Source organism: Microtus ochrogaster, chromosome 18, assembly GCF_000317375.1.
Source record: "Microtus ochrogaster isolate Prairie Vole_2 chromosome 18, MicOch1.0, whole genome shotgun sequence".
NCBI classification, from domain to species: domain Eukaryota; kingdom Metazoa; phylum Chordata; class Mammalia; order Rodentia; family Cricetidae; genus Microtus; species Microtus ochrogaster.
The window spans coordinates 32,563,388-32,591,006 of record NC_022020.1 but is presented as its reverse complement, the minus strand read 5'-3'; the positions used below and the strand labels follow the sequence as shown (position 1 = coordinate 32,591,006).

The 27,619-nt window shown below is 44.5% G+C and overlaps 2 protein-coding genes across 3 annotated transcripts in view; one reads left to right on the top strand and one right to left on the bottom strand.

The window, feature by feature from the left end:
- The window catches only part of LOC113457098, a 45,047-nt gene extending 28,598 nt beyond the window's left edge, over positions 1–16,449 (bottom strand). The window contains exons 1-2 of the mRNA XM_026783577.1: positions 16,300–16,449; positions 8,334–8,475 (exon numbers count right to left, since the gene is read on the bottom strand). Of these exons, the coding sequence (XP_026639378.1) occupies positions 8,334–8,475; positions 16,300–16,449 (292 nt within the window). The remainder of the gene's footprint in view (positions 1–8,333; positions 8,476–16,299) is intronic.
- Positions 1–27,619, top strand: part of Mcc (MCC, WNT signaling pathway regulator) — a 279,416-nt gene that overhangs the window by 77,826 nt on the left and 173,971 nt on the right. The gene's annotated exons all lie outside the window — the stretch shown is intronic.

Here is a 27,619-nt window from a genome sequence, read left to right as displayed (position 1 = left end):
TTAATTAATTAATTTATTTATTTATTTATTATATACACAGTGTTCAGCCTCCATGTATGCCTGCAGGCCAGAAGAGAGCACCAGATCTCATTACAGATGGTTGTGAGCCACCATGTGGCTGCTGGGATTTGAACTCAGGACCTCTGGAAGAGCAGCCAGTGCTCTTAACCTCCGAGCCATCTCTCCAGCCCCATGTTGTCCTTTCTTATACACCCTTGGATGAATTTGGTGTGTGCCCATGTAAGTGTCAAAAAATTTTGTCAGCAAACAGCAAAGGCTAGCCACCCAAATCAGCCCACAGCCCTACCTCCCCTTTGTGTTGGGAGGTTAAGTGAACACCTCTTCAGATGGGCTGGCATCGTGATCAAAAGATGAAGTTATTATCCACCAATAACAGTGCCGTGTGTGTGTGTGTGTGTGTGTGTGTGTGTGTGTGTGCGCGCGCGCATGCGCGTGTGCATGCGTGTGTTCACATGTGCATGCACACAACATGCTCATGCACACGAATGTATGCGCTAGACGACAGCCTTTGGGGAGTTGATTATCTCCCTCTCCCACGTGGGCTCTAAGGATGAAACTCAGCTCCTCAGACTTGGTGGTAAACATCTTCTCAGCCTATTTAATTTTATTTGAAACTATTTTGTCACAACAGAATCTCACAAACCATTATATCTGAAACTTCTTAGTCTTGAAGGATAAGCTGAAATTTCTGAATAAATCTTTTTAAAAATTTTATCTCGAATATATCGAAACCAGAATTCTCTAGAATCGAGGTGATCGAAGCATATAGCTTGCTCATTCTTGGGTGCCCTCCGCGCGCTTCTCTTAACATCGACAACCTGTTCTGAAAGGAGGTGAGTTAGCTCCCGTAGCTCAGCTCTTCCGTGCCTTCCAGTGGAACACTCTTAGCTCGTTTTCCTTCTTTGGGGAAGTTTACAGTTAGGTTTCCTATGTTTGTCCTATGTTTTACAATTTCAGGAATGTAGCTGTCCCTTAGAATGCATGGCGGCACTGTCTGCTCCCTGCCTCCTCTTAGGATGGAATCCTGAACTGTGAACCGAGAGCAGCATGCCAGTGGGGTGTTCTCTCTTCCTTTCCAGCAATCATCTTTATTGCTGTTCACTTCTCCTGATTGCTGCTCTGACATTTCCATGAAAATTACCCAGGGCAGCTGAACTAGATAAATTAGTCCCTTTCTTAACAAATAAAAAAACCATTGACATTTTGGCAGTGCTAAACTCATTAACTGTATTAGCCAGGAGTCCTGCTTTTACTGAAGCAACATCCTGAGCGTGTGACTGCAGGTTGGGGAAGATAAAGACCACATAGATCCTAATTAGCAAGTGTAATAAATGGCAAAACAGTTTGTGGGAGTCCCTGAGTAACATTAATCAGGTTTAGAAAGCCACCGCAATTTAATCATTTGTTTCAGTGTGACTGGAAAAAGAAAAAAAACCACATTATTTTAGAGATAAAAGTGCACTCTTGATGTGTTCTATAGCAGTAACTAAATTCAAGAGAATAGCTAATCATTCCCTATCATTCAGGATCACATTGGAAATGCTTACAGTGAGGATTTGATTGGTTAGAGCCCCCCACTGGAGAGCCAGTGGAGTGGAAAGGCCTAGTTCCCACCTGGAGAGAGATCTCTGTGTGCTGGCCCAGGAAAGTGAAACAAACAACCTTGCCTGTTATTTCTGAGGAGAAAGGTCCATACTTGCTGTCTCCTGAGATGGCAAAGCTGCTCTCAGCCCCACCTACTGAGTGCCTGCTATCACCACTGTTGTCTTTCCTGTTTCTAGTTTCTGTGGCTAATTTTCTTTTGTCCCTTTGGTATGTTTTACTTTCAGATAAATGAGTGTGGTCTTTATAGACCACACCGATCTTCATTAATCTTTCTGTCCTCTGTCCTGCGCAGACAATCAGTTGCCATTGAGTAAAAGTTCTGGGTCCTCTACTGTGGTGTACTCTTTTTTGGTTTTTTTTTTTCGAGACAGGGTTTCTCTGTGGCTTTGGAGCCTGTCCTGGAACTAGCTCTGTAGACCAGGCTGGTCTCGAACTCACAGAGATCCGCCTGCCTCTGCCTCCCGAGTAGCCGGGCGATGGTGTACTCTTAAGTACTGATTTTGTTTGCTTCTTAAGCCCAGTGTTTCGATCTTTTAAAAACCAATGAAAACTAGTTTCCAGATAAGTCAAAGATTTACTAGCAGGTGTTTGAAATGAATCTATACTTCCCAAACTAAAAAAAAAAGTTGGGGTTTGGCACTAGCTTCTGGGTTGTATTTGTCAGCTCTACTGTGACTATAATTGGATACCCGAGGCAGCTAGCGTTGTTAAAGAAGAAGTGCATTTAATTCATAGATTTGGAAGCTTAAAGTTGAAATGGAACAATGCTGTGGCAGGAGCTTCCTGGTGGTCGGTGGCTGGTGGTAGGAGGATCCAGAGCAGGCTAGGTGAGACTAAGCCTGCCCGTTTTACATCCCCCTTCTCATGAGACCATGCTGTTGATCTGAAGTGGGATAAGTGAACGGGAGGGAGATGGGACGCCTCTAATGGCTCCCCATAGCTGAAAGAAAGCATTGTTGCTGCTGCTGTTGCTGCTGCTGCTGGGTGTGGGTGTGTGAGAGAAGGGGGTGGGGGAGATGTCAGAGAGAGAATGGGAGGCATCAGGCATGACCAGGTAGACTAATAAGTGAAGCCCCCCTGAGGTCCTTGCATCTGTGGATGCTGAGGTGTGCACTGATGCAGCTCCTCTTGAAAAAAAAAAATGCGGTTTTAGCAGGTCAAAGAACATGGTTTATGTGGGAGTTTTAGACCTCATGGGTAGGCTTGAAGAGGTAGTGAGGAGGAAAAGGAGGGAAGCCTTGGGGGCTGGAAAAAGCTGGAAAGGTAACCAGAGCAGCTTTGCCTCACTGAGGAATGAGGGAGCAGTGCAAAGTCAGTCGAAAATGGAAACATAGCTGACTTGGATCTTTAATTTTTTTTGTTCATGAATCTACTTTATCTCATTTGGCTATTTTCTTGTAAATATATAATGTACTTTTGAACTGTCCCTGCGTCTCCCTATACGCTCTTCTTCCCTCTTGCCCCTCCCACGAGTCCCTTAGGTCATTCTGTTTCCACTTTGATGTCGTCTGTGCACACATGGTTTGTTTGTAGCTGTATAAAATCCAAGAGCTACAAATGAGAGAAAACATGTAATATTTGTCTTTCTGGGACTGACTTAATTTGCTTAATGTCACCATTTCCATTTGAGTTCAAGACAGAAGCCATGTTAATGGCTTTATTAAGATCTAGTTCATACACCATGTAGCTTGTCTCTATACCATGTCCAATTCAGTGGTTTAAGCCTATTCCCGGGGCGGTGCAGTCATCATCACACTCTAGTTTAGAACATTTTGTCATCTCCAAAGAAATCCATTAGCAATCATTCCCTGCCTCAGGGTAAGCATTTATCTGTTTCTGTGACTATGGATTTTCCTATTCTGAAAACAGTGTATTGTTGGCCTTCTGTATCCATGGATTCTGCATGTGTGGACTCAATTGACCACAGACCAAAAATATTCAGGAAAACAATTGGGTCTGTGCGGATTTTCTCTCATTATTCCTGAGACAATTATTTTATGTGCATTTATATGGTATTGGATATTATATATAAGCTAGGGAGCATTAAAAGCATATGGGAGAATATGTATATACTATGTGCAAATTCATTATTTTCTGTACAAATTGTATATAAGCATGCTAGGATTCTCTGCTACAGTTTATAATAATTGGCCTTTTGTTGATGTCCTTTTTCATTTAGCATCTGTATTCGTTACTTTTCTTGCTCTTACAATAAGATACCTGACAAAAGCAAGTTAAGGAGGGGTTGTCTGGGCTCCCAGTATGAGGTCCGGGTCTGTCATGGCAGGGAAGGCATAGTGGCAGGAGTGAAAAACGAGTGGTCACTTTGTGCTGGCAGCAGGAAGCAGAGAGAGGGGGAGAGGATCAGCTGTCTTTCTCCATTTCATTCAGTCCAGGACTACAGCCCATGGAATGGCGCTCCATCCACCACAGTAAGGGTGTGTCCTCAGTCAGTCTGAGGGTCGTGTCCACGGTGATTCTAAATCCCATCAAATCGACAATCAAGATTAGCCATTGCGGCGTGTTTTCAAGCTAGATCCGTATTATCACATGCCTTAAGTGTGTGGTTTGGTTTTGATTTGGAATCAGATGGCTGGGAGATGGTCATCCAGTGGAGTGGCTGTCTCCTCCAGTGGAGTGGCTGCCCCATACAGTAAATGGTTGCGGCCCTGTTCTCAGTAGCTATTGTGAAGCTCAGCTAAGGTGTATGACTATCAGTTGGCTTATAGGTGAATTTGTGTGTGTGGGGGGGGGGGTGTAACATTTTCCTAAGAAAAGATAAATTCTTGGGGAGAGGAGGAAGTAAAGTTTGGACTTGGCTATGTTTGGGTTGATGACGTCACATGGGTGAATCAGAGGACTCTTCGTGAGTCATTTGGTGGGCAGATAGATAGTGTGAGAGCTGAGGGGTTTCCAAAGGTCAGGAGTGAGGGCTGAGCTCCGCAGAAGGTCTAGTCAGTAGAAACATGGTTGGTGTAGTGTGGTCCTCAACAGAGAAGGGAGGGGGAGGGAGAGAGGAAGAAGGCGAGGGAACAAGAGATCACCCTTGGATGCTGTGGGAGCGTTAAACCTGTTTTGCTGAAATAGTTTAATGATGTGGTCATTGCTAAATTCTCCTAATTAGTGAACTGTTGGCCAAGTCGTGTCTGTGCAGGCTCCTCTGACCCAATTTACCGTTGGCCCAAGGCCACCGTGTGCTAACTGGTCAATAATGTAGGCTCTTTATTAAAAAGCAAAATGAAACAGGACCAAGTGTTCTGGCTTTGAAACGTGTCCTCTATCCCAGGTTGAGTCTGTGACACGATCTTTTTCCTGTCCTAGGTTTCTTTGGCTGCACAAGGCAGCTCATTGCTAGAATAATGGGGTGTGCTTCTTAGGCAAGAAGGTGTACCGACGAGCCCAGGTGTGAAGGTGTCCTTAGATGTAAGGAGGTGCTACTGTCCCTTTGCCACCCATCCCTCTCCCAGATAAACAGGAACAAAGCCAGGTGTGAGATACTGGGAATTTCCAGGCACTTGTCGCCAGCCTGGCTGTGTTGTGTCACCTGTGGAGAAGGTGCACCTGACTGTGGTCAGGTGAATGGGAGAGTCGGGTTTGGGGAGTAACTGTCTAGTTACTCTTCATTTAGTTTCTGTGTAGGGTTCTTCCTCAGAATTGACAGCAATCCTTTGGTAGTGGTTGAGGGAGTATGTGTATTTGAGTGTTTTGAGAAGAGAAAGAAAAGCCAGAAACTGTAATATAAACTGGAGGAAGAATATGATCTGGGCTAAGACCGAAAGTGTAGATCCGTCTTAAAGGAGCCAAGAGAAGTGAACGTGGTTTTCCCCAGAGTTTGTTGTGGGCCCTCGGGTGTAAGCGAAGCCTGAAACCACTCCTGGCCAAGTTCCTGAGGCAGGGAGTGACAACCCTGCTGGCACACGATCTAGGGAACTTGTTCTACCTCTGGGGGAGGAATGAGGTGCTGAGACGGTCCAGTCCAATGAGGTATGGAGTTTCCTGAGTGTCCCCTGAGTTCCCGCTGACCCCTGAACACTGAGATGCAAGGGAGTTTGTTCCACATTTTGCTTAACCGTCTCAGTTGGTTTTGGGAACTTGAAACCTGTCGTGTCCGATACCCAGGAGAGGAACCTGAGGATTTTGAGAAACACTGTGGGGACCTAGAACACAGCACATAGGAAGTAAATAATGGGCTGCTTGGCTGACTGTAAGCCCTGAGACACAGCTGCAGACATTTAGATCAGACAGCTCCCGGGATATCTTCACTTGGTTATCCACTAGAGGAAAAACATGTATTAAAGGCGCTAGGCAGGGGGAGGGTACAAAAATATTTTACCTTTGCAGGTCATGTGGTCTGTCACAACTACTGCCCTCTGCTCTCAGAGGTAAGGACAGTCGCATACAACATGTGAATAAATGTACGCACTGTGTTCTCACTTCGCCGACAGTGATATTGAATTTGATGTAATTTTTGTATGGCGTGAAGTTCTTTTGATTTTATAGAAAAATGTATTAAAATGTGAATTCCCTTCTTAGCTTGCTGGTTACACAGATTCATATGGCGGGCAGGTTTGGCCTGTAGGCTGCAGTCGAGGATCCCTAGGGTATCAGATGGAAGTAAGGTTCTGTGTGACTTTTATTTTTTTTGTAATGGCAGCTGAGTGAGTGAGAAGAGCTGTCACTTAGTGTACCTACTGAAAGTTCAGCCTTTTAGCGGTACCTAATCACCTCTACATGGCCGGCTAGTGTTCACCTAAGCCTGGGTTGAGGCAAACCTTAGGTTTGGTGAGCACGTTTTACAAATCAGCAGCTCTACCTCCGTACCCATCTTAACTGGGTGTTCCAGTCACTGTGTATGGAATCAGTCAGGTGATGTGGAAGATTTAAACAGAAAAAAAAATTGAGTTAAAAGGAAGCTACTCATATAGTTGACCTTCAGTAAACTGCACACTCTACATAAGGTGGACAGTCCAAAACTGCACACTCTACATAAGGTGGACAGTCCAAAACTGCACACTCTACATAAGGTGGACAGTCCGAGAAGTCTGTGGTGCACACACAGTGAACCATGGCCATGGTCAGGATAACAAGTTATGTTCACCTCCTGAAACCGTCTCTCCTCATCCCCTTCTGTTTTCTTCTTCAGGTATGGATTTTCCTCTCATTACTATTTTTCAGTGTTTTACATAAATAGAAATTAAGAAGCCACGCTTTTATTTCACGTCTGGTTTTTTTCATGCAGCACAGTGCTAAGACTAATCTCTGTGGCTGCACTGGTCAATAATTTAGCTGGGGTTTTTGTTGTTGTTTTGTTTTGGTTTTCATTGCTGGGTCACACTCCATTGAGTAGATACCCGCAATTTCCTTGTCTGTCTGTCAGCACGCATTTGAATGGTTCCTTTCTGAGTGGTTTCCAATCTGCAGATCTGACAAGTAAATGTCTTAACAGTTGCGTGTTGTCCCGCTATAGACACAGCCCTCGCTTCCCCGTAGTAAGTACCTAGGAACAAAGCTACTGTGGAGACAGAGCCATATGGAGCCAGAGTGTGCATTCCCTCTCTTAGAAACCCACACACTCTTTCCCGCCACAGCTGTGGAGGAGGGCTCCTTCCTTTCCAGGTCCTTGCCAGCTAAGGACGGCTTCAGGAAGCAGCTTCAAGGGGACCTCACCTTACAGGTTCTGAGACCCTCTCCTCAAAGTCACATGTTTAAAAACGACTTGGTTTTCAAAGAGCCCTGGTATCTAGTGCCTCTTTTGTTTCCAGAAAATTCCTGTAGGGTGACGAATTGGCACCCCAAATGGCGTGTGAGACTGACGGGAAGTGATTGTCCCCCTCTTTGTTTTTCCCCTGAAATGTAAGTCCTCTCATTTCCCCCCTCCCTTTCCTCACTCCCCTCATTTCTTCTCCTTTCACGGCGATTGAGCGTGAGGTGACTGATCTGTGTGGACTCTGAGCGAGGGCCCTGCAGTTTCCTTATGCACACTGAATGTCTCTAAAAGATGACATTGCTTCTGGGGACAACCCCTCTGTAATGGTTGTGATAGTTTTACTTGGGGGACTTGCTTTCTTGCAGTGAAATTGTTGCAACTTTTCTGCCGTGTCCTTGAGACATGAGATAGTGCTCAACACATGAACTTCCTGGATGGAAAGTTGAGCCTTGCATCAGTGACCAGTTTTGTTGTGTCCTAGGTAGACCCCGATGTCCGTCCTCTGTCCAGGTGAGTCCAGGACGGCACTGGCTTATCAGCCGTTGCACAGCTGTGACCCATTTCTGTGGTAGCCGATATCTGATCCAGAGCGAGTGTTCTGAGAAGTCTCTCTTTATACACTCCATTTCCTGTTCTGGTCTCAGCTCCAATCTTTTCCAGCCTCCTTCTCCTTACAGTAAGGTGAGTTAGTGGGGCTCTCCCATCATGAGCCAAGTTGGGGAGTTAGTTGTCCAGTCAGTACTGCCTACCTTTCGGATGATTTTAGGGGACGGTGTCTTCTCAACTTCCGGAGATCTGTCTGAGGGGCAAGGAACTGGGGACTTTTGTTTCTTTCCAGTGCTTCTCTGCCAGGATGGTAGGGACGCAGGTGGCTACCCTGAGGACTCGCCGTTGGTGTCATCATAGAAAATCAAAGCACAGAATAGAGAATAGAAAACTACACAGGTAGGGAAAAGCATTTCTCACGTTGGGTCTGGGGGAAGCGTGTCTTAATTCCAACCTTTTTCTCCATCTGCTCCAGTGATGGTGTTGGCATTCACCCGTATTCTGAGCTCACAGCGAACCCTGTGCGAGGATGAGCTGGTGCGTCTGGGCGGGACCGTGGTTCTGAAAGCATACTTCCTCAGAAGTCTCAGCACCACCTGGGGAAATGTTAGAGAGGCGCATTGCTGGGCCTTGATCCAGACCTACTGAATTGTAAATCAGGGTGTGAGCCTGAGGAATATTCTTAACAGGGCCGCTGGGGTGATTCTGAAACACGCTGCCCTTTGAAAATCGTCAGCTATGGCTCAGTGTTTGGATCCCAGTTATGTGTTTTATAAGCTGGCCAGCACCAGCTACTTTATTGCCATGAGAATAAATCCCAGCACTCAAGAGGCAGAGGCAGGTTGAGCTTTGTGAATTTGGGGCTGGCCTGGTCTACATAGTGAGTTCCTGGCCAGCCAGGGTCCATAGTGAGACTCTGCCTCAAAAACAAAAGAAAAAGAACAAATAGCAAACAACTAATTCCTGTCTTCGGAGATCACGACAGAGAATAATGGCATGTGTGATGTTTGCACTTAGGACACCGTGAGCAGTAACTGCTACTGCTGGGTATGGATTTTTAAGGCAAGCACTCTTACATTCTCAACCCACTAATAAGGGTTTCAATATTTGTTTTATGTGTATGAATGTTATGTTCTGAGATATCTTGGTGACCCTTAAAATCTTAAATGGATGGGCTTTGGAAATTGAACCCAGGTTGTTAGGCTTGGTGTTTGGTGCTGTTATCTTCTGAGCTATCTTGCTGACCCTTAAAATCTTAAATGGATAAATACGAGTTAAGTATATATGTTAGTGACTTACCCTGCGATGCATTAACAGCATCCTTCAATGTTAATATTAATGACTAATGTCATTCATGTTTTCTGAAGAAACATATTAGCATTTGGAGTAGCTACGTAGCCCAGTGAAGCAGGATTTTTCCAAAATTATTCATGGGTAAAAGACTTTTTCAAAGTTTGAGGTGAGTTACTGCATTTAATCTAACAGGTTTCATATTCTATGTTGCAGTCTTTAAAAAGCTTCATTTCCATGTGAGTAAGTCTTTGTCTGAATGTATGTATGTATACTATGTGCATCTGGTGGTCATGGAGGCCAGAGAGGGCATCACGTCCCCTGAAAATGGAGGCACAGATGTTTGTAGCTTTTTGCGAGTGGTGGGGACTGAAACTGAGCTCTCTGCGTGGACCGCCAGGAATGGATTTTTGTTTGTTGGTTGGTTTTTTGTTTTTTTCTGAGACAGGGTTTCTTTGTGTACCAGCCCTGGCTGTCTTGGAACTAGCTCTGTAGACCAGACTGACCTGGAACTCGCTCTATAGACCACGTTGACCTGCCACTCACTCTGTAGACCAGGCTGACCTGGAACTCACAGAGATCCACCTACTTCTGCCTCTGGAGTACTGGAATTAAAAGTGTGTGCTACCATTGCCAGGCCAGCAGTAACTGCTGAATCATCTCTTGAGCCTTGTTTTTAAATTATAAACTGGCAATTTATAATTGTATGACTTTGTGGAATACTAAGTGATATTGGGACTTAGAAATACAATATAGAATAATTAAATCAAGCTACTAATGCATCTACTGTCAAATCTTTGTGGTTAGAACATTTGAATTTATTAACTGTATTTAACACGTTGTACATAGGGCTCAAAAATGAAGCATGAATTTTTTCTCAGACTTTGCTTTCTTCGAATGCTGTGTTCCCATCCTCCGGGCCTTCCAGCCTTTGGTAACCACCACTCTAGTCCCTGCTGATGTGCATCCTATTCTCTTCGGGGCCACAGCCATGTGAAAACATTTCTTATTTTTCTATGTGTGACTTACCTCACATAGCATAATGTTCTCCAATTCCACCATGCCACAGTGGACCAAGTCTCCTTTTTGAATATACATAGTACTGTTTTGTGTGTTCATTCCCTGAATTTTCTCCATCTGTTGATGTCCATCCACTTGTGGTCATTTGGGTCTTTTCTGTTTCTTGCCCATTGTGAAGAAAGCTGCAATAACAAGGGTATTAGCTTCCCATATTAATGGTAAACACTCAGAACCAGGATAGCTGGGTTGTAGTTAAGTTTTAGTAAACCTTCATTTGTTGAATTTGGGTGAAATTAAAAAAAAAGACAATATAAAATTACCTGAAAAGACAGTACTTTTCCATATTCTGACACTGTGTATGTGGGGTGAGATGTTTGTCTCGGGCCTCAGCCTAAACACTGTTCCACAACAGGAGAAAGGCAGGGTGAGACACCCTTCACACTGGAAAGTTCTAAAAAGTGCACCATGTCCCCATTTTCACTAAACTCGAATATTCTGCAAAATATACATTTCTTTAAACTACCATGTAATTTAAAAGTCATTCTAAATGAAGTGTGGGATGCATAGCATCAGAAGTAGTCCACATTAAAATCCCCTTAGGGTCATCAGGAAGTTAGGATGTAATGGTTCTAAGACCCAAAGTTTGAGAAACGCTGGGTCAGCTGAATGTCTGGGTTTAAAGATTTCTTTTGTTTATACATTTTCTTTTTAAATCTAAGACATTTTTATTAGTATCATAATTGGGAACTTCTGAAAATGAAAACATATAGTTTGAATGTACTACTTACCCGATTAGAACAAACAGCCACTCGCACTGTCACCAGCATGGGAGTTTACTAACATGGGCAGTACCAACTCCAGAGCCCATGTCCAGGAGAGCCTTAAAAAGGCTAGCACGTGGAAGTTAGAATGCGGATTAGCACATCTTAGTTTTCTTGTTACCAAACTTTTAAATTATCAGCAATTCTTAGGATCAGCCTCCTAAGCGTCATTTTGAACTGCCTTAATGTGTCATGTTCCTTCTTCCGTGTGTCAGAACTCATCTTGAGCAAATCTTCTGGGATTTTCTTTGGTACTTTCATTTTATGACTTTGGAATTTTTAATGACTTTAGTGAATATTAGCTTTCCAGATAGCCAATCTATAAATTTATTCATTTTTTTCTTTTTCTAGATTCATTTTATAGTTTTCTTAAACATTTTTGTTGAGACTTGACTTTTTCTAGAAACACATATTTGCTTGAGTAACATATTGTCCTACTGTGGAAGCTAAAGGCCACCCCCTCAAGCTGAGGGCCAGGGAGAAGATACCAAGTGGTATCACATGGTCTTTGCAAGTGCCCTAGGAAGCATATTATGAGCAAAATGCCGTCCAATTAATTTTATTTTCCTTTGGTAATAATAACGGGTCTATTACCTGATTTCCTGTGTTTTCAAAAGCTATCTTTAAGCCATGACTTAACTTGTGGGATTAGAAGTCAAGACTGAATAATTTTGAACAATTAGGATCACTGTGTAATCTTCGGTTTCTGGCTAAATGAGAAACATGGCATGTTGGGCTATAACAGCAGGACAACTCAGAAATGACTGAGAACAGAAAATAGATGCATGAATGCATTTCTCTGTTAATAGAATTACTGATTTCTTTCTTTCTTCCTTTCTTTCTTTCTTTCTTTCTTTCTTTCTTTCTTTCTTTGACATTGGAGAAGCCTCTTTCTAGATAATTTTACTGCTGGTGTAAGGTATGTGGGTGTTTTGGTTTGTTTTTGCGTTGCTTTTAATATTGTAAGTCGTAAGAGTGTGTGGGCAATTTCAGCAGCAAACCCTTTCTGTCTTTTTGCCTACCACCTACCTGGCAGTTAAACATATCACTCAAGATGTTTTGGTCTGAGTAATGAATGGGTAACAGAAACTGTATTTATGTGGTCAAAAACTGAGTAGGACACATCCTAATCTTCCTATATGGTCTCTTAATTTACTGTCAAATTACTTTAAAGGTCTTAATTAGCATAATTAAGCCGAGTAAGTGATAAGATACTCTGTTTTATGTGCTGGATCACAGCATTTAACAGGGGCTTTTAAACTTAATTACTGCCTCAAACCCAGGCCAGGTGTAAGATGCATACCCTAACAATGTAGTTAGTGTTTCCACAGACAAAAATTGTTTCCTGTCTTAGCTGGGTTCTAGAATGCTCTTGTTTCCTTATTTTTATCTTGGTCTGTTGACTTCCAAACACTTTGCTGTCTCCCAAAGTACATTTGCTATGTCATTTTATTCCCTAGGTTCATAAAAAACTTTGTATTGATTGTATTTCATGCACCTTGGCCTCTACTGTCTGCAAATACTTTTTTTTTTTTTTTTTACTACCACCTCATTTTAAAAATACTAATTCCCAGACCTCCTGCAATGAGCTTTTAGAAAAACAATGCCTTGAAAGGCTGTCATCCACCCAGAGTGATATTTGCTAATTTTGCTCTGGTTAAACTTCATACCTGTTAACTCTAGTACTTTTTCCTCATTGGGTCCTTAGCATCTTGTTCAGAGTGCCTTTCCAAGGGACCTGGAGTTGACCCTCTTCAGTAGAAATGTGTGTTTCTGACCTCATGCTGCCTCCAATATAGGTTCAAGATACAGAACAAAGAAATGTAATGGAGACTCTAAGCAGGAGCCAAATTCAAGTTCCCCGGTTGCCAAAAGATCGGTATCTTTTGAAAGGAGTGAAGCTTGAATCTAAATTCGGTGCAGATGAATTGGACAGTGTGTGACCGAGAAGTGGCTCACTTGGATGCCAGTGGGATCAAATATACCCCTAGTCAGGGCCCTTTGGACAAGTGGTAGGGATAACATTCATGAAAACATTGGCTGTGCCGCTCCATTGTGAGTTGTGCCCACTAATAAATTCTGCTTCTCATCCAAAAGGAAAAAAAAAAAAACAAACACAAGATAACAACAAAAATGACTTTATCCCTAATCAGATCTCTCAGTTTCAGGATATGCTCTGGCTGATTGCTTTATGGGAGGACTTTTAAAGCTTGTCACCATTCCTGCAAGTTTCTGTATGGGTATCATCCATTTATCCACCCTCCCCACCCACCCCTGCACCACCTTACCCACCCCCTGCACCTGTCAATGCCCCCATCTATCCACGCACTTCATCCACCCATCTGTCCCTGTACCCTTTCCACCCATTCCATCCGCCTGCTCACTCATCCACGCATCCCTCTGCCCACTTTTTTATGTCTCAACTCACCTACCCATCTAGTCGTTGTCTCGTCCCCGCCCCCGTCCCCCGTCCCTCCATCCCCCCCTCCCCGTCTCAGAATAGAAGAGGTTTCCTTTGTACACATGCATACCTCTGAGGCTGTTTTGTTGGTTATTACTTCTCTCATGGTCTCTGAGCCTTTCCTTTTTAATGCTGTCTTCTTAACAGCATTTAAATGTATCTAAAATGTGTGTGTGTGTGTGTGTGTTTGTCTGTGTGTGCGTGCGTGTGTGTTCTAGAAGCAGTAGTTAAGTGTTCTCTCATGCTCCTCTTTATTCTTTTGAGGTTGGATTTCTCACTGAACCTAGAACTAGAATGGAGTCTAGAAATCCTTGTCAACCTTCTTGTCTCTGCCCTGCACAGTGCCAGGGTATAGGCCCATGTGGCCATGCCCAACATCTTCTTGTTGTTGTTTTTTGTTTGTGTGTTTATCGAGACAAGGTTTTTCTGTGAAGCTTTGGAGCCTTTCCTGGAACACACTCTAGACCCAGGCTGGCTCTGAACTCACAGAGATCCGCCTGCCTCTGCTTCCTGAGTGCTGGGATTAAAGGGGTGCCCTGCCACAACCCAGCCACCCAGCATTTTATATGGATGTTAGAGATTTGAATTAAGTCCTCCTCCTTGTGAAGTAAGTACTCTTGCACACTGAGCCATCTCTTTCCCTAACCCTAAAACTCTCTTTGTAAGCTTATTTTTGCACTCTCTGTGCTCACCATCCTCCCTGCACTCCTCCCTCTCCCTCTTTTCTCCGGCTTGTCTCGTGCCCACCTTTCTGGAGGAGTGTCTGGACTCCACTGCTTCCACTTCTCAAATCATTTTTCTCTCCATCATTGTAAGTCCCTGTCCCCTTCTTACTAAATCTACTTTTTACACCTCTTTCATCTAACAGTCTCCCCCCACCCACCACTGGGTTCTGTTGAATGGTTGCTCCCTCCTCTGGCTTTCATTACTGTAGTTGTTTGTCTTTTCCTTTTTTCTCCCCCAGTCTCTTCTCCTTCCTCTGGCTGTCCCATTAATACTGAGGTCTTGAGGTTCTAGCTTTGACTTCTTTTTCTCAACTCCATCCTCTCTGAACGGTGAGTTGGTCACACACTGCTGCTAAGGTCAAGATTGCCAGCAAGCTGACTCTGCTCCTATATACCAGACTAGAACAGAATGACTGCAAGTGATCCCGGGAACATCTGTCAACACCCCACACACTCTGAAATTGAATGTACTTACCTGAAAATCCCCAGTTACCTTCATACCTTAGAACCAGAATCGAGACCATCTCCGTATGCATATGAAGATCCAGGTGATTTTAGATTCTGTCATTGACACTCATATTAACCATGACATGTTCTGAGTTCCTTGAATGTGCCATATTTCTCGTCTTGAAACCTTTGCATGTGTTTTCCTCTACGTCTAGACAATTGCGGGTCATTTCCCCAGGGTTGTTTCTTTGAGGGTTAAGTGCCCACTGTCTTATTTCTACAGCAATTTCCCACTAATAACTGTTGTAATAGTTTGGTAATTCCTTGTGTCCTTGTGTATCTTGTGAACCATTTATCACAAGTCTGACCTTGGGAATAGAAGATTTCTGTTTTTCTCTCTGCTTTACTTCTGTGTGTTTTATTTTGTCTCATTTGTTTATTGAGGCAGGCTCTCACTAGGTAGACCAGGCTGGCCTTGAACTCAGATCTCTGCCTGCCTGTGTCAATGGCACCAGAACCATCTGATCTCTTACTCTCATCTAACCTCAGCCCTTGGCACCGTGTTTGACATGCTCATTTAATCTGGACAAATGAAGGCACATGCGTGCTGGGGTAAGGACAAGGTTTGTTCACTCAGCAGTGGTATCTGCTGTGCCTGGAAGTGTTGGGAAGCAGGCATCCTTTATTGTAGACACAGGGCCAGCAAGAATTCTCTCTGAATCAGGATCTCCCATTGGATTCAATTTGTTTTGGGTGTGGTGAATTCTCAAAACAACAGACACACCCAACTTAAAATATAAAATTATTCACAGGAATTTATTTAGTTCCTTTCTGCCCTGTTCAGTGAATAATTCAGAAATTACCGGTGGATAACATGTTGGTGTGAGTAAATCAGGCTGAATAAGCACTTTTGAATTTTAAAGTCTGTTAGGTTTCAAAATATTACCAGATTGATCTCAGTCCCGTCCCTTTCTGTGCTTACATAACAGTCCCATATGCTGACAGAAGTTTCTGTTTGGAAACTCTCTGCTTGTTTTTCACCAAGACTATGGAATGTGTTGTCACAATGTGTGTTGTCTTATTGTCCTCATGTTTCATATTCAGCGCAGGGATGAGCATGTGGGTAGGTAAAGGGAAGGATGTTGGAGGCTCCATAGGACCCTTACCAACCTCATACTCCTGAGGCTGTGAAGATAGGGTCTCTCTGGAGCTGTGAGTCCCATGTTTCTTACTTACAGGGCTCAGAGAGCCGCTGCAGTGTGAGCCCCACTCAGAAGGTAAAGAGGCTTCCTCCCCTCAGTGGGCCACAGTTGGCAACAACTCCACAGTTCTAGTCAAGATGCTAGGAAAGACCAGGAAGGAAAGGGGCAAAGCCGTCTTAGGCCAGATTTGCCTTCTGATTCTTAAAGAAAAGCCGCCTTAAGAGATGCTGCTAGCTGGGACCATACAGAGCTGAGTGGCCTGTGCTACTACCTGATGCCATAGTGACACCCAAGCCAGAGCTCAGCTGAAGACCACATCTGGATCTATGGTCCCACTGCAGCCAGGGCCGGTGTAGATGTCCATGTTACCATTGGAAACCATGCCGAAGGTCTGGGCCATGTTAGTATCTGAGGGCCATGGGGTCATGTGGATCTAAGTGGCCTGCACTGCTACCTGGGGCAATGGTGACATCCAGGCGCAGCTGCTGCGGAGGGTCATATCTGGGTCTTTGGTCCAGCTGCTGCTGGGGTCTATGTTGATGGCTGTGTCCTGTGTCGCCTCAGGGGGCCATAGGAACAGTGCATGATGAAATCGAAGGGCCATACTGAGCTAGCCCTACCCTTTGCTGACCCTGAGAAAGCTGGCCCTGCCTCTTGAGGGCCTCTGCAGCAAGAGAGCTGGTACCTACCCTCACAGGAGAGCTGCCCCTTCTCACTTGGAAGAGATGGTCCTACCTCTCACCACCACGGGCAAGGGAGAACTGACCTGATGGCAAGGATGTAGGAAGTTGGCTCCACCCCTCGCCTGAGTGGTACAGCCCCAGTAGGCAGGATTGAGCAGCTTAGCTACCACCCAGGCTACAGCCAGGCCTTGAATTGGCCTACCCTAAAATCTACCCCATCTATGTCCTGCTGGAGCGGAAGGGGCTCGTCCTGTGGACCAATACCTGGAGGATCTCTATGACTTCAGGGCAGCCATGGGATATAGGAGAGGGATTTTGTTGAGGGGCCAGTGTACCAGAACCAGAGAACTTGAACCAGACCAACAACTCATTGGAATGAACATTTGCAAGTAAAGTTGACTGGACAAAAGGGTGACATACGGAGGCCCCCAATACCAGCGGGGTGAATGAAGAGGTACTGGAGAGGCGGGAAAGATGGAAGAGCAAAGAGGGTTTTTTGTTTGTTTTGTTGTTGATTTTTTTAAAAAATTTTCTTTTGGGGTGTACTTCAGTGATGAGGGGAGGATATGCGGGGACTAGAAGATGAGGGGAATTAGGGTACATGATGTGAAATCCCTAAAGAGTCAATAAAGAAATTATGTTAAGTTAAAAAAAGAGAGAGAAACTATCTCATATCCGGATTTTAACTAATCAAGCAGCAGTGCAGGCAGGGGAATCAGCTTGATATATATTTGTAACAAGAAATAGTTGTCTTTCTTTCAAGACCATATCTCCCCATCCTCTTCTCTTCCCCCTCTCTCTCCCTAGCCCTCTTTCATCCTTCCCACTCCCCCCTCTTCTCCCCTCCCCTCTCTGTGTGTGCATAACCCTTCCGAATACTGTGTTATGAGTGAACTGTTTCCAGGGCCTGCTGTGAGCTGTCATGCTGAGCTCCTGTTTCCTTTTATTCTTACATTAATCCTGCTTCATTCTGGACCACTTTCCAGCCTCTGCATTGCTCTGTATTTTCTAGTATCTGATCACAAGAAGGTTTTGTTCCCTCTTCCTACAAATCTCTTCTGTTCATCATTTACTATCTCCATTTCCTCTGGGATTAGTTCTGTGTTACCTATTTGTCTTTCTCTGTTCCCTGCACTCTGTGTTCTGTGTCTGGAGTTCTTTGGCTAACTATGCAGATTCCCATATGAAAGTCAGGTAGCCCGCGGCTTTTCCGCTGTGCTTATGTACTTCGTGGCCTGGCATGAGAAGAGGTGTTCTTGAGTAATGCAATTGAGGAAGCAGTGTGTGTCAAAGAGCTGGTTTTGCATTAGGATGTGCCAAAATGAAGGGAACAGGCCAGGTCGAGGTTCCCACTCAAAAGGTACCAGATCCTCCTGGCAAACCACTTGTTCCCCATGGACTGCAAGTATCTGAATTCAGAGCAGACAGGGTGAGCAAGAAAGTCAAGCCATGATATTGTTTTGGAGTTAGTTCTGTCAGCCATCTTTCAGTCTCAACTCTTGCAGCATCAGATTGTATCTAGATGGTCCGACGCTTTGTTATGGTGTATTTTTCAGCAAGCTATCATTTCATTTATGAGACGTTTTAGTGTATTTATATGTGGTAGCAGGTTAAGATGAGATGCTGTTTTGGTTCTTAATCTAGATACCCTAAGATATTACACTTTTGAGATGATGTTGTGGTTCTTAATCTAGATACCCTAAGATATTTTACTTTAACTCATTTCTGAGAAAGCAATTTTCATAAAAATGTATTAATAAGAATTTCAAACTATGGAAAAACCCATAGACAGAAATAAACTTTCTTCGCACACACACAGGCTTTATGTTCTCCCGTCCCCTTCGGTAGACAATCACTGTTAGCCTTTTGCATGCTTTCAGAAAGACTTGTGCTGTGCACATCTGAGGAAAATCACTCTAGTCATACACTTAGCATGGCTTATGCTTGGCGTGCGACGGGATAGGGAAGCCAGCGGCTGGGCACCTCGACAGCTGCAGCGGATCTATTTGAGGGGTGTGTGACGGGAAGGAAGATTCAGGATACTTGTCTGAGGTGATTTTACTGCAAAGGTGTTGGCGAGATGTCAGGGCTGAACAGGGAATGGGTTTTGGGTTTCTGAAAAGAGAATAAGCCCCTATTGATGTTCTCAGTGGACATGGGGTGGGACTCTATGCCCATAGCCCACTGACCTCCCAGAGTCTGAATGCTTGGATTGTTTGTAAATCAAGGGAACCTTAGTAACTTGCCCCCTCCCTCTGGTTCCTGTTCCTTCCCCTGAGGCCACTAGAGTGTTTGTGACACTTGTCCTCTGAAGCACTCTCAGCGCTCACTGAACAGAGCTGGTCTGGCTTCCTCCAGCAGACTTCAAGCTCAGCACCCTGCAGGAGCCCATGGGCATAGTTGGTTGGCCACACAGTGGTTTTTTGTTGCCAACTTCAATTGACAGTTTTTGAGATTGAGAATTCTGGGGCTGGAGAGATGGCTCAGTGGTTAAAAGCTCTTGGTTGTCTTCTGAAGGCCTCAAGTTTTAATTCTCAGCTTTGTTTTTAACTCCAGTTCCCCAGGGAACACAAGCCCTCTTACGGCTTTGGAAGGCACTGCACACATAGGGTACGCAGACATGCAGTTGAAACACACACACACACACACACACACACACACACACACACACACACACAAAATGTAGGCAATACGTTAAAATTCCTCCAAAAAAGTACTTAAGCATGAAACTGGATTCATGGCTTCTCTCAAGAAGTTAGAAAGTGTAGCAACATACCAGAGTGTTCCTAGTTATGTTAACAAACTCAGCCTGAGTAGCTGCTGTCCAGGTAGAAGGGATATATATTTTCCACATGGTCCAGATAATACCAGTGACCTTCAGCCTGCTCTCTTGGCTGGCTTAGTTACAACCAGACCAGTGTATTTCCTTTTGTATCCATCACTGTTGTGGTTTGAATATAAAATGTTCTCCATGGATTCCTGCGTTTTAACACTTGATCCCCAGTTCTTGACATGTTGTATTTTTTTTAATTATTTATTTTATTTTTTTGAGGCAGGATATCACTATGTAGCCACAGCTGGTCTGAAATTCTCTGACCTCAAACTCAGAGATCCACCTGCCTCTATCTCCCTATCACTGGGATTAAGGACCCTGACTTGTGGTGACACTAGTTTGGAAGGTTGTGGAATCTTTAGGAGGTGGAGCCTCAATGTAGTAAGTAGGTAATGGGGGGTGGACAGGCTGCCTTGATGTGTAAGAGCCTCACAGGTGTTCCTGTCTCTCTCTACTTCCTGACTCTGGAAATGATGTGACCAGCCCGCGATGCTCCCTCCACTAGCCCCTTCCTGTCCTAATGGACCGTAGCCCTTCTAAAACTGTGCACCAGAATAAGCCTTCCTCCCGTGTCAGGTACCTGGTCTCAGCAGTGAATGAGAAAATTAACCAACTTATGGACAGAAGCCACCTGTAGAAGCTTCTCTTGGTTTGCCTTATGGTGCTATTCCGTTTCTAAGCACAAATGAAAATTATAGAGTGAACAAAAACTTGGATTTTCACAGCCGCCACCTCCTCTAAGCAATAGTAACTTTTTATGTTTAAGAAGAAAATAGCAACCGATGCCGACTAGGAGTCGGGAAGACAGTATCTTTGAACTTGTCCAGAGAGTGTGAATTTTTCTGACTTTTGTGGTCAGCATACCAGCCAATCACAAACCTTGGAGCCACAGCGAGGATTCTTGAGTTCCCACTGTGATATGGGCAGAGGAATTTGTTCAGTCCTGAGAAACAGGTCTGGAGAGAAGCGGTTCTGAGTGCCTTGGATAAATGCTCTGATGTGAAGAACGGCTATAAAGAAATCCTTTGTGCAGGGAACAGCTGGGGATAACACTGTCAATGGAGACAGTTTATTGGAACAATGTGCCGGGACACTTACCTGTTTGGGAGCTGTGTTTTTCTAAGACCATCCTCCTAAGTTCCTTTGTGGCTGTAGACTGAACTTGGACTGACCCCAGAATTTCCAGTCTTTGCAGCCTAGGAAGTAGAAGGATAGTGTTACCCGAGCTGGGAGCCCAGCCCGTTAGAAAAGGCCACATGTTTTTTTTTTCCAGTGTTGGCTGCCTTCATCTTCAGTTGTGAGCCACTGGCTGTTAGACCTGAATCCCCACACGGCTTACGTAAACAGTTCCGTGCACGTCTCAGGAAGTGTGTGACATAACTTTGTGACTGATGCTAAGATCCCAATAGCAAGAGCACAGGATCCTGGAGAAGGTCTAGAAACTTATGGAACTTTAAAGCATGTATGTGTGAAGGCGCCTGTCTTAGTGTAGAAAGGAGCAGGCCTGGGGAGGCTGTGGGATGCCACCTTGGGATGCTGCCACAAGAAGTGGTGTCTGATCTTTACTGAGTCCCTATCATGCTGGGAGTCCTCTGAATGTGGTTTTGACTTCCCTCTCCCACATCTCCCTTTCCTTTTCTGTGAAGCAAGGAGGTTAGGCTGTGCTGTCTCAGAGGAACTTTCCCGTTCCTGACATCTGAGCTGTCACTTACTCTTGTCATGGCTGGAGCAATTCAGGTTGACGGGGAAGGTGTTTCGTGGTGACTGGCCTCAGGGATAATGTGGCCTCTTGTCCTCTGAGGTAATGACAGAATATTTAGCATAATTTAGGGTGCTAAGGAGTCTTCAGTGACCAGCTTCAGCTCTTGTCCAAAGTCCTTTCCCAGACGAAGGCAGGCAGCACTGGCCTTGAGGGGCGATGATTCTGCTTTTGTTTTATCTAGTTTTTAATGTGCCTGGGAAGCTCTCTCCATTCTAGGTGTTTAATGATGGTTCCTGAATTCTGCGATATGTGTTTTACATTCTTGTTTGACTTTGGGGCTCTCTGAAGACCGAATCATAGTCCAAAGGGGCAGGTCTTAGGGCAGATCCTAGAATCACAGGACACTTTGAGCAGTGGGTGAAACCAAAGGCGTCAGGCATGTGTTGACATGAGAGTCCATGCTCCAGCTCTGTCTGCTTGGTCCTGGAAGGAGGAGGCTGAGCATGGTAAGGCTAACAGGGTTGCCCTACTTTTGCCCCAACAACAAACGGTGGCAAAAGTGTGTTACACATGCCCTGAACACCCAGGGATGCGCAGACAACACCATCTCCCTGAGCACATTTTATGGGGTGAGCCAGGAGGGAGAAAAGGTGCCGTAGGGGAAGAAATGATTGAAGGGACAGCTCTAGATGCGCTCAGCAGAGAAAAGACTCTTGTAGGAGTGAGGCTTGGGTTTGGCCAAAGTGTGAGGAAGTCTTATCTCCCTAGAAACCTAGGAAGAGCAAGAAAAACTGGCTCAGGCAGCAACACTGGGCCTCAAGGAATTGTGTTTTCCCTTTTAGCTGACTTCAGCAAAGCCACAAAGTTACCTTCGGCCTTGTCTGCCTTCCCACTGCCGGGGCTTTCTGCGTTTTGTTTGGTCCTAAGTGAATCTGGTTTGTGATGGACATCTTTGAAGGGGAATAATTTGCATAGTGTAAACTAATGGGTTTCTGGTCCACTCATCAGCTTACCGATGCCTTTCTGAGTTCACCGAGAGAGAAGGTGGCATTTAATCAGCCATTTAGATCAGAGCAAAGGTGTTTGGGTGGGTGGGTGAGGTTAGGTTTAGAAACTGCAGCTCCTGTACCAAGAACTAGAAAACACGGTCCTCTTCTCAAATGAAAAGCTACTGTTAGTGTAGAGGGAAAAAGGCTTTGCTATACAGGGCAAATGCACTGGACAAACCAGACCTAACCTATGGCATCTTTTTGGTGTGTGTGTGTGTGTGTGTGTGTGTGTGTGTGTGTGTGTGTGTGTGTGTGTCTGTGTGTGTGTCTGTGTGTGTGTGTGTCTGTGTGTCTGTGTGTGTGCCCTCCTTAAGGTGCTGCTTTTTATTCCCCCCACGACTTTTCTTCCTCCTAAAACTTCTGACTAAGGACTTATCCACCAGTAGACAGCTGAGTGGCTGCTTGGAATTAGCTTGGCAATGAAAGCGTTGCCCTTGCTGTTTCTTTGCTGCCTCCTATTCTGAGTTCACTTTGTCCTCTGTTTGTTGAGTGTATCATGAGGCATTTCAGCAACCATTTTTGTATACACTGCACTCCCATCTCCTCCTGCAGTTTACTAAGCTGATTTTCATCTGCCAACAGCCTCCTAGATTTAGAGAAGCCTTGCTGATGGCTCGCTTTTCAGGATACTGTATGAGGACTATTGTGTGATTATGGCCCTGCCTATATAGTATTGCCCCTGCAGCTCTATATTCGCCAGGAGTTGTCAGCTGCTCCGGGCCAGGGAGTGCATCCTAACAGAGTTTTCCAGTGTCCAACACCTTCTTTCCACAAACTGTTGAGGAGAAAAGTAGAAAGGGCTCTGTATTAGACAACACATAGGACCAGGTGAAGAAAGCTTACAGGGAACATCACCAAGTTTCTTCTTCCTCCTCCTCCTCTGCCTCAGCTTTTGTGTGTCTCAGTGACCTACAAGGTCCCTGAGGACTTGGGGACCCTGCAGTTCGGCCTTTGCCTTCCCATTCAGAGGATGGAGTCAGCGAGATGTCTACAGAGCACCCTGGAACTTAATGAACGCACCCCAGAACTCACAAGCTGTAGCAGGAGGGTGTTTTCCCAGCCGTACCCACAAAAGTGATGAGACCGCTTTACAGAATAAATGAAAAGCTAGCAACTGGAGCCCACAGGCGACATCCCTCCTTAGGATTCATCTGCTTGGCTCACAGCCTCGGCCTGTATCCGTAGAGCCGCCTCCTCTGCACTTTTCCAGATGCCTGACTGAGCCACTTACCACAGGGTTTCTGGGCTTTCCTGATCTCCCTCAAGTCACGTTCATCCCACCCCCAAATTCATTCTCTCTCTCTCTCTCTCTCTCTCTCTCTGTGTGTGTGTGTGTGTGTGTCTTATCTGGAAACTATTGCTGAATTCCCTTAGGGCTCACAAAATCCCATCGCTTCCCCCACTCTACTGGGCAGGGCTGGGGCTTCGCTTTACATCATCCCTTTCCTGCTCATCAAATAGAGACTTCACTTCTCATGAGAGCTTGCTTTTGGAAGAATGTGCTTTTCAATTTACCCATTAAACTAATATGCCAGTGGGTGAGGGTTTGTGTGCAGCAAGTCTGTGTTCTCGGGCCCAGCATGTGACATTGCATTTTAGCTGCCGTTGGAGTCTGAAAGCTCCTAGGATCTTGGTTTGCTGACAGTCTGGAAATTCTGGCTGAATGTTATTTTCTTTGCATTGTTTATCGAATGTTCTGCCAGTAAACCATCTTCTATTATTAAATTGAAATTTCTGTCTTTTCTACCAAGACTTGGCTCTCTTTTGTTGGGTATCTTTCCCCTGGGAAATGCGTGTGATCAGGATCTTATCTCAAAAAACCTTTTAAATAAGATTTTTCCAAACCTCTGAAGTAACTCCTGTCCTCCTTGGCCTCTGTGTCACATGAAGCCCAGACATCTAGACATTTTGTGATCCCATTAGACGCTGATTACACTGTTGGCCTCTTATTCCTGGTGACGCCCCCCCCCATCTCCAAGTGACAGTGGCTGTGATTGAATGGGTTTAAATTGCCTCTGTAGGAATTCTTTGTGACTTAAATCCCTTTGGATTTTCCTTTATGTTGGGGGAGAAGCAGACATAAGGGAGGAAATACAAGGCTGGGGTTTTGTATGGCATTTGTTCCTATAACCGAGAGAAGTCGCATAGTACTGGACAGGCTGCTGAGCAAGAGCATAGCTTCCCAGCCCCTCACTAGGATTCCAAATCTCCCATCACCTGGTGAAACTTTTCTTGTTGCCTCTACACCCTTGATTATTGCAAACAGATTGCTGCCGGGGCTCAACTGTAACACTATCACGCTTTGTGTCTGACCAGTTGGATTGCCGATGTCTTGTGGAGATTAAAGTGTTCAGATGGGTAACAACAATACAGTAGATGACTGGGAGAAAGCAAAGATGAGGCTTCTTTGGTTTGCTCCTCAAGGGTGGGGTTGAGTTGAGCCTCCACTGGGATGGGGGTACTACTTTATATGAGGACTGAAGAAGAACGAGCTATGCAGAGCGTTTTCTTTAGGTTTGGGTGTGTGTTTTAGACTTACATTGACTTATCAATTTTAATTTGTTTGTATTTGTGGCCAGCATTTGGTGGGCAAAGAACAATAACAGAGCCGGGGTTTTCTGACAGATTTATTGTCTTAGTGATTGTCTTTCAAGTGTACTTGAGTGTGTGTCTCTGCTGATGGGAATATAGATAAGCAGAGTTTGTGGAGGGTACTGGAGAACAACGTGGCTGTCCTAACCTTAGGGATCTTCTTAACGTTAGCTGTCTTTACTTCCAGCATCCACGGGGAGATGTCAGCAGCCCAGCTGAGTAAAATCTCTTCTCTATGAGGAGAGGAAAAGTGAATTCACGCTAGTTGTGTTTCCTTTTAGAGTCTGACATTTTCTCTTGCAGACTACGTAAATTCTCAGTCACAGGAGATATTCCGAGTAACCAAATGTCATATTTAGAAATGTTATTTAAAGGTTTTCTTTTTAAGCTGGGACTTCTGAAGTTTCGAGATATATAAGTTGAACTTCACAGCACATGCTAAACACATTCTTGTTCTAATTCCAGAGATTCATATCAAGTATTAGATAATCCGGAGTATTTCCTTCAGTTGTTCAAAGGGAAACAACAGAAAGACCAAAACAGATTGTATTTATTCCTGCTGGCTTTAGTGTGTAGGTCTATGAGTAAATTATACTCAACTATTTAGAATATATGTACATGTGTGTATTTCTTGAAAGTGTAGATGACCGCCCCATGTTTCCCATGTATTACTAATTAAGACCAGCCTTGTATTTCCATAACGTAGTTGTTTGAGGGTGAGAAAAGCATGTTCCCACTAAGAAATTAATTTACTAGGTAAGCCATATCTATTAGAACCAATCATTTAGATTTAGATAAGTTGAGCATTTCCATAAGTTCTTTCCAGTGCAATACTTAATCACGCATTTGCAAGCTGTTTCTGCCTGTACTGGAGAAGCAACCCTGGCACTGGGTACCGTTACCAGGTAGGTGTTGACTTGCAATGGATTCTGATCACTGCATGGCACCATGGACAAAGTCCCCACACACCAGCTGGGAGCTGGGTGGATGGGAGAAACAGAAAAGCTCCAGTTAAAGCTGAAGCCAGCAAGAGTGGAACAAAGTGTCAAAAGTTGTCGTGCATGTTGGGGGATCAGTCCCAGAAAAGGGTAATAAACAGGGAAAAGAAAAAGGCATTAGGTGTAGTTTATCAGGGGAAACTTTCATTTTCCAGTTACTCGATTTGTTTTCTTTCCTGTGGTGGAATTCGTGGGTATGGTATTGAGTCGTTTCCTTCCACCTAAAGCACCAGTCTACAGGTGGGCTTGGGAGCCGACCTTCTGGCCATTCCACATCCACAAAGTAACGGGGGATGTTTTCTGCTTTCAAGTGTTCTCAAATATCCCTTTCTGAAGGTGTCTGCTTTCTTAGGCACTGAGGGCAACAACAGTTTGGAGGGGGAAAAGAGCCACAAGCCCTGTTGTGGTTGGGATATTTTGTTCCTAAGGGTAAGGTGTTAAAAGATTTGGTCCTCAGTGTGTCAGGGTCAAGATGGGATGGACCTTTAAGATATAGGAGCTGGTGGGGCTCTATGAGCATGGCCTTTGGTGATATGAAGGTAGTGCTCACAGGACCTTGGGTTAGTTTCCAGGAAAAGGTCATTACACAGAGAAAGGCTGACCGTTCTGGAGCCGCCAGAGATTTCTCTCTGGCACTGTGCTGACCCCCCTCTCACGCATTTCTGCTGTTACGGTGTCATTGCCATGACATCGGCACTGACTTGGTTGCGTGCTTTGAACCTGCAGAACCAGAAGTTTTAAACAAGCCTTTTAAAAATGATTACCTAGCTTCAGGTATTTTGTTTCAGTAACAGAAAACCAACTAATAAAAGCATTGTGATTCAGAGTTCATGTTTTGCCTAATGCATCCTGTCCCACCCCAATTCAAAGCTTCCGGTGTCCATGGTTTTCAAACTCACTGTGTCTGTGCTTCTCTGGGATTTAGGGAAGGTGGTCACCTTGATAGGATGATATTCTTTTGTTGTTGTTGTTGTTTGTTTATTTTGTTTTTTTTGAGACAGGATCTTTGTAGTTTTGGAGTCTGTCCTGGAACTTGCTCTGTAGACCAGGTTGGCCTCAAACTCAGAGATCCATCTGGCTCTGCCTCCTGAGTGCTGGAATTAAAGGCGTGTGCCACCACCACCCGCGAGTGTGCCACCACTGTCCGGCAAGGATGATATTCTTAATGCATGTCAAGAATTAAAAGAGAGACCAGGAACCTCGGTGTCTTTTTCTCACTAAATGTCAATTTCCCCTTGTCCCTCTATGTTGGGACACACAGTCTCTATAATATGAACTCTTTGTGCTTCTGTGAGATCAGGTTTTTTTTTTTTCTTGGTATCTCCTCTGCAGTTCTTTGTCAGAATTGAATATGTTAGACCAAGAATCATTGTGTCTACTTTATCTTTCCAAAACTTCTTGAAATAAGTCCTTAACTGTCTTTCCCCCATTCTCTTGCTCTTACCTATTCCTGCCACCCCACCACTCTTAGAAATGGGAAGTGGTTATGTGGTCAACCTACCATGTTTAGTCATAGCCCAGCATTTTCACACTCAGGAAAAAGACTACAAGTACTTGAGTTTTCCTACAGTATTTTCTATAATGGAAATTCTGTTATTGCTATGCCAGAAAAGCTATTTCTAAATAATTTCTGAACAATACATAGATCAACAAAGTAGAGCACACCCCCAAAAAGAGGCAGAGTGGTGTTCTGGAGGAGCAGTGCAGTAGGGTAGAACAAGGGTGTCCTGTTACCTAACCCCCATGCTCTGAGTCAAATTAACCCCCCTCAAGACCCGATGTCTTATTCTGTGAGTTGGAATCAGTCTGTCTTCTTTCTCCTTCTCTCTCTCTCTCTCTCTCTCTCTCTCTCTCTCTCTCTCTCTCTCTCTGTTGAACCTTAAAAGAAGAAACCCTGTCTCGAAAAACCAAAAAAAA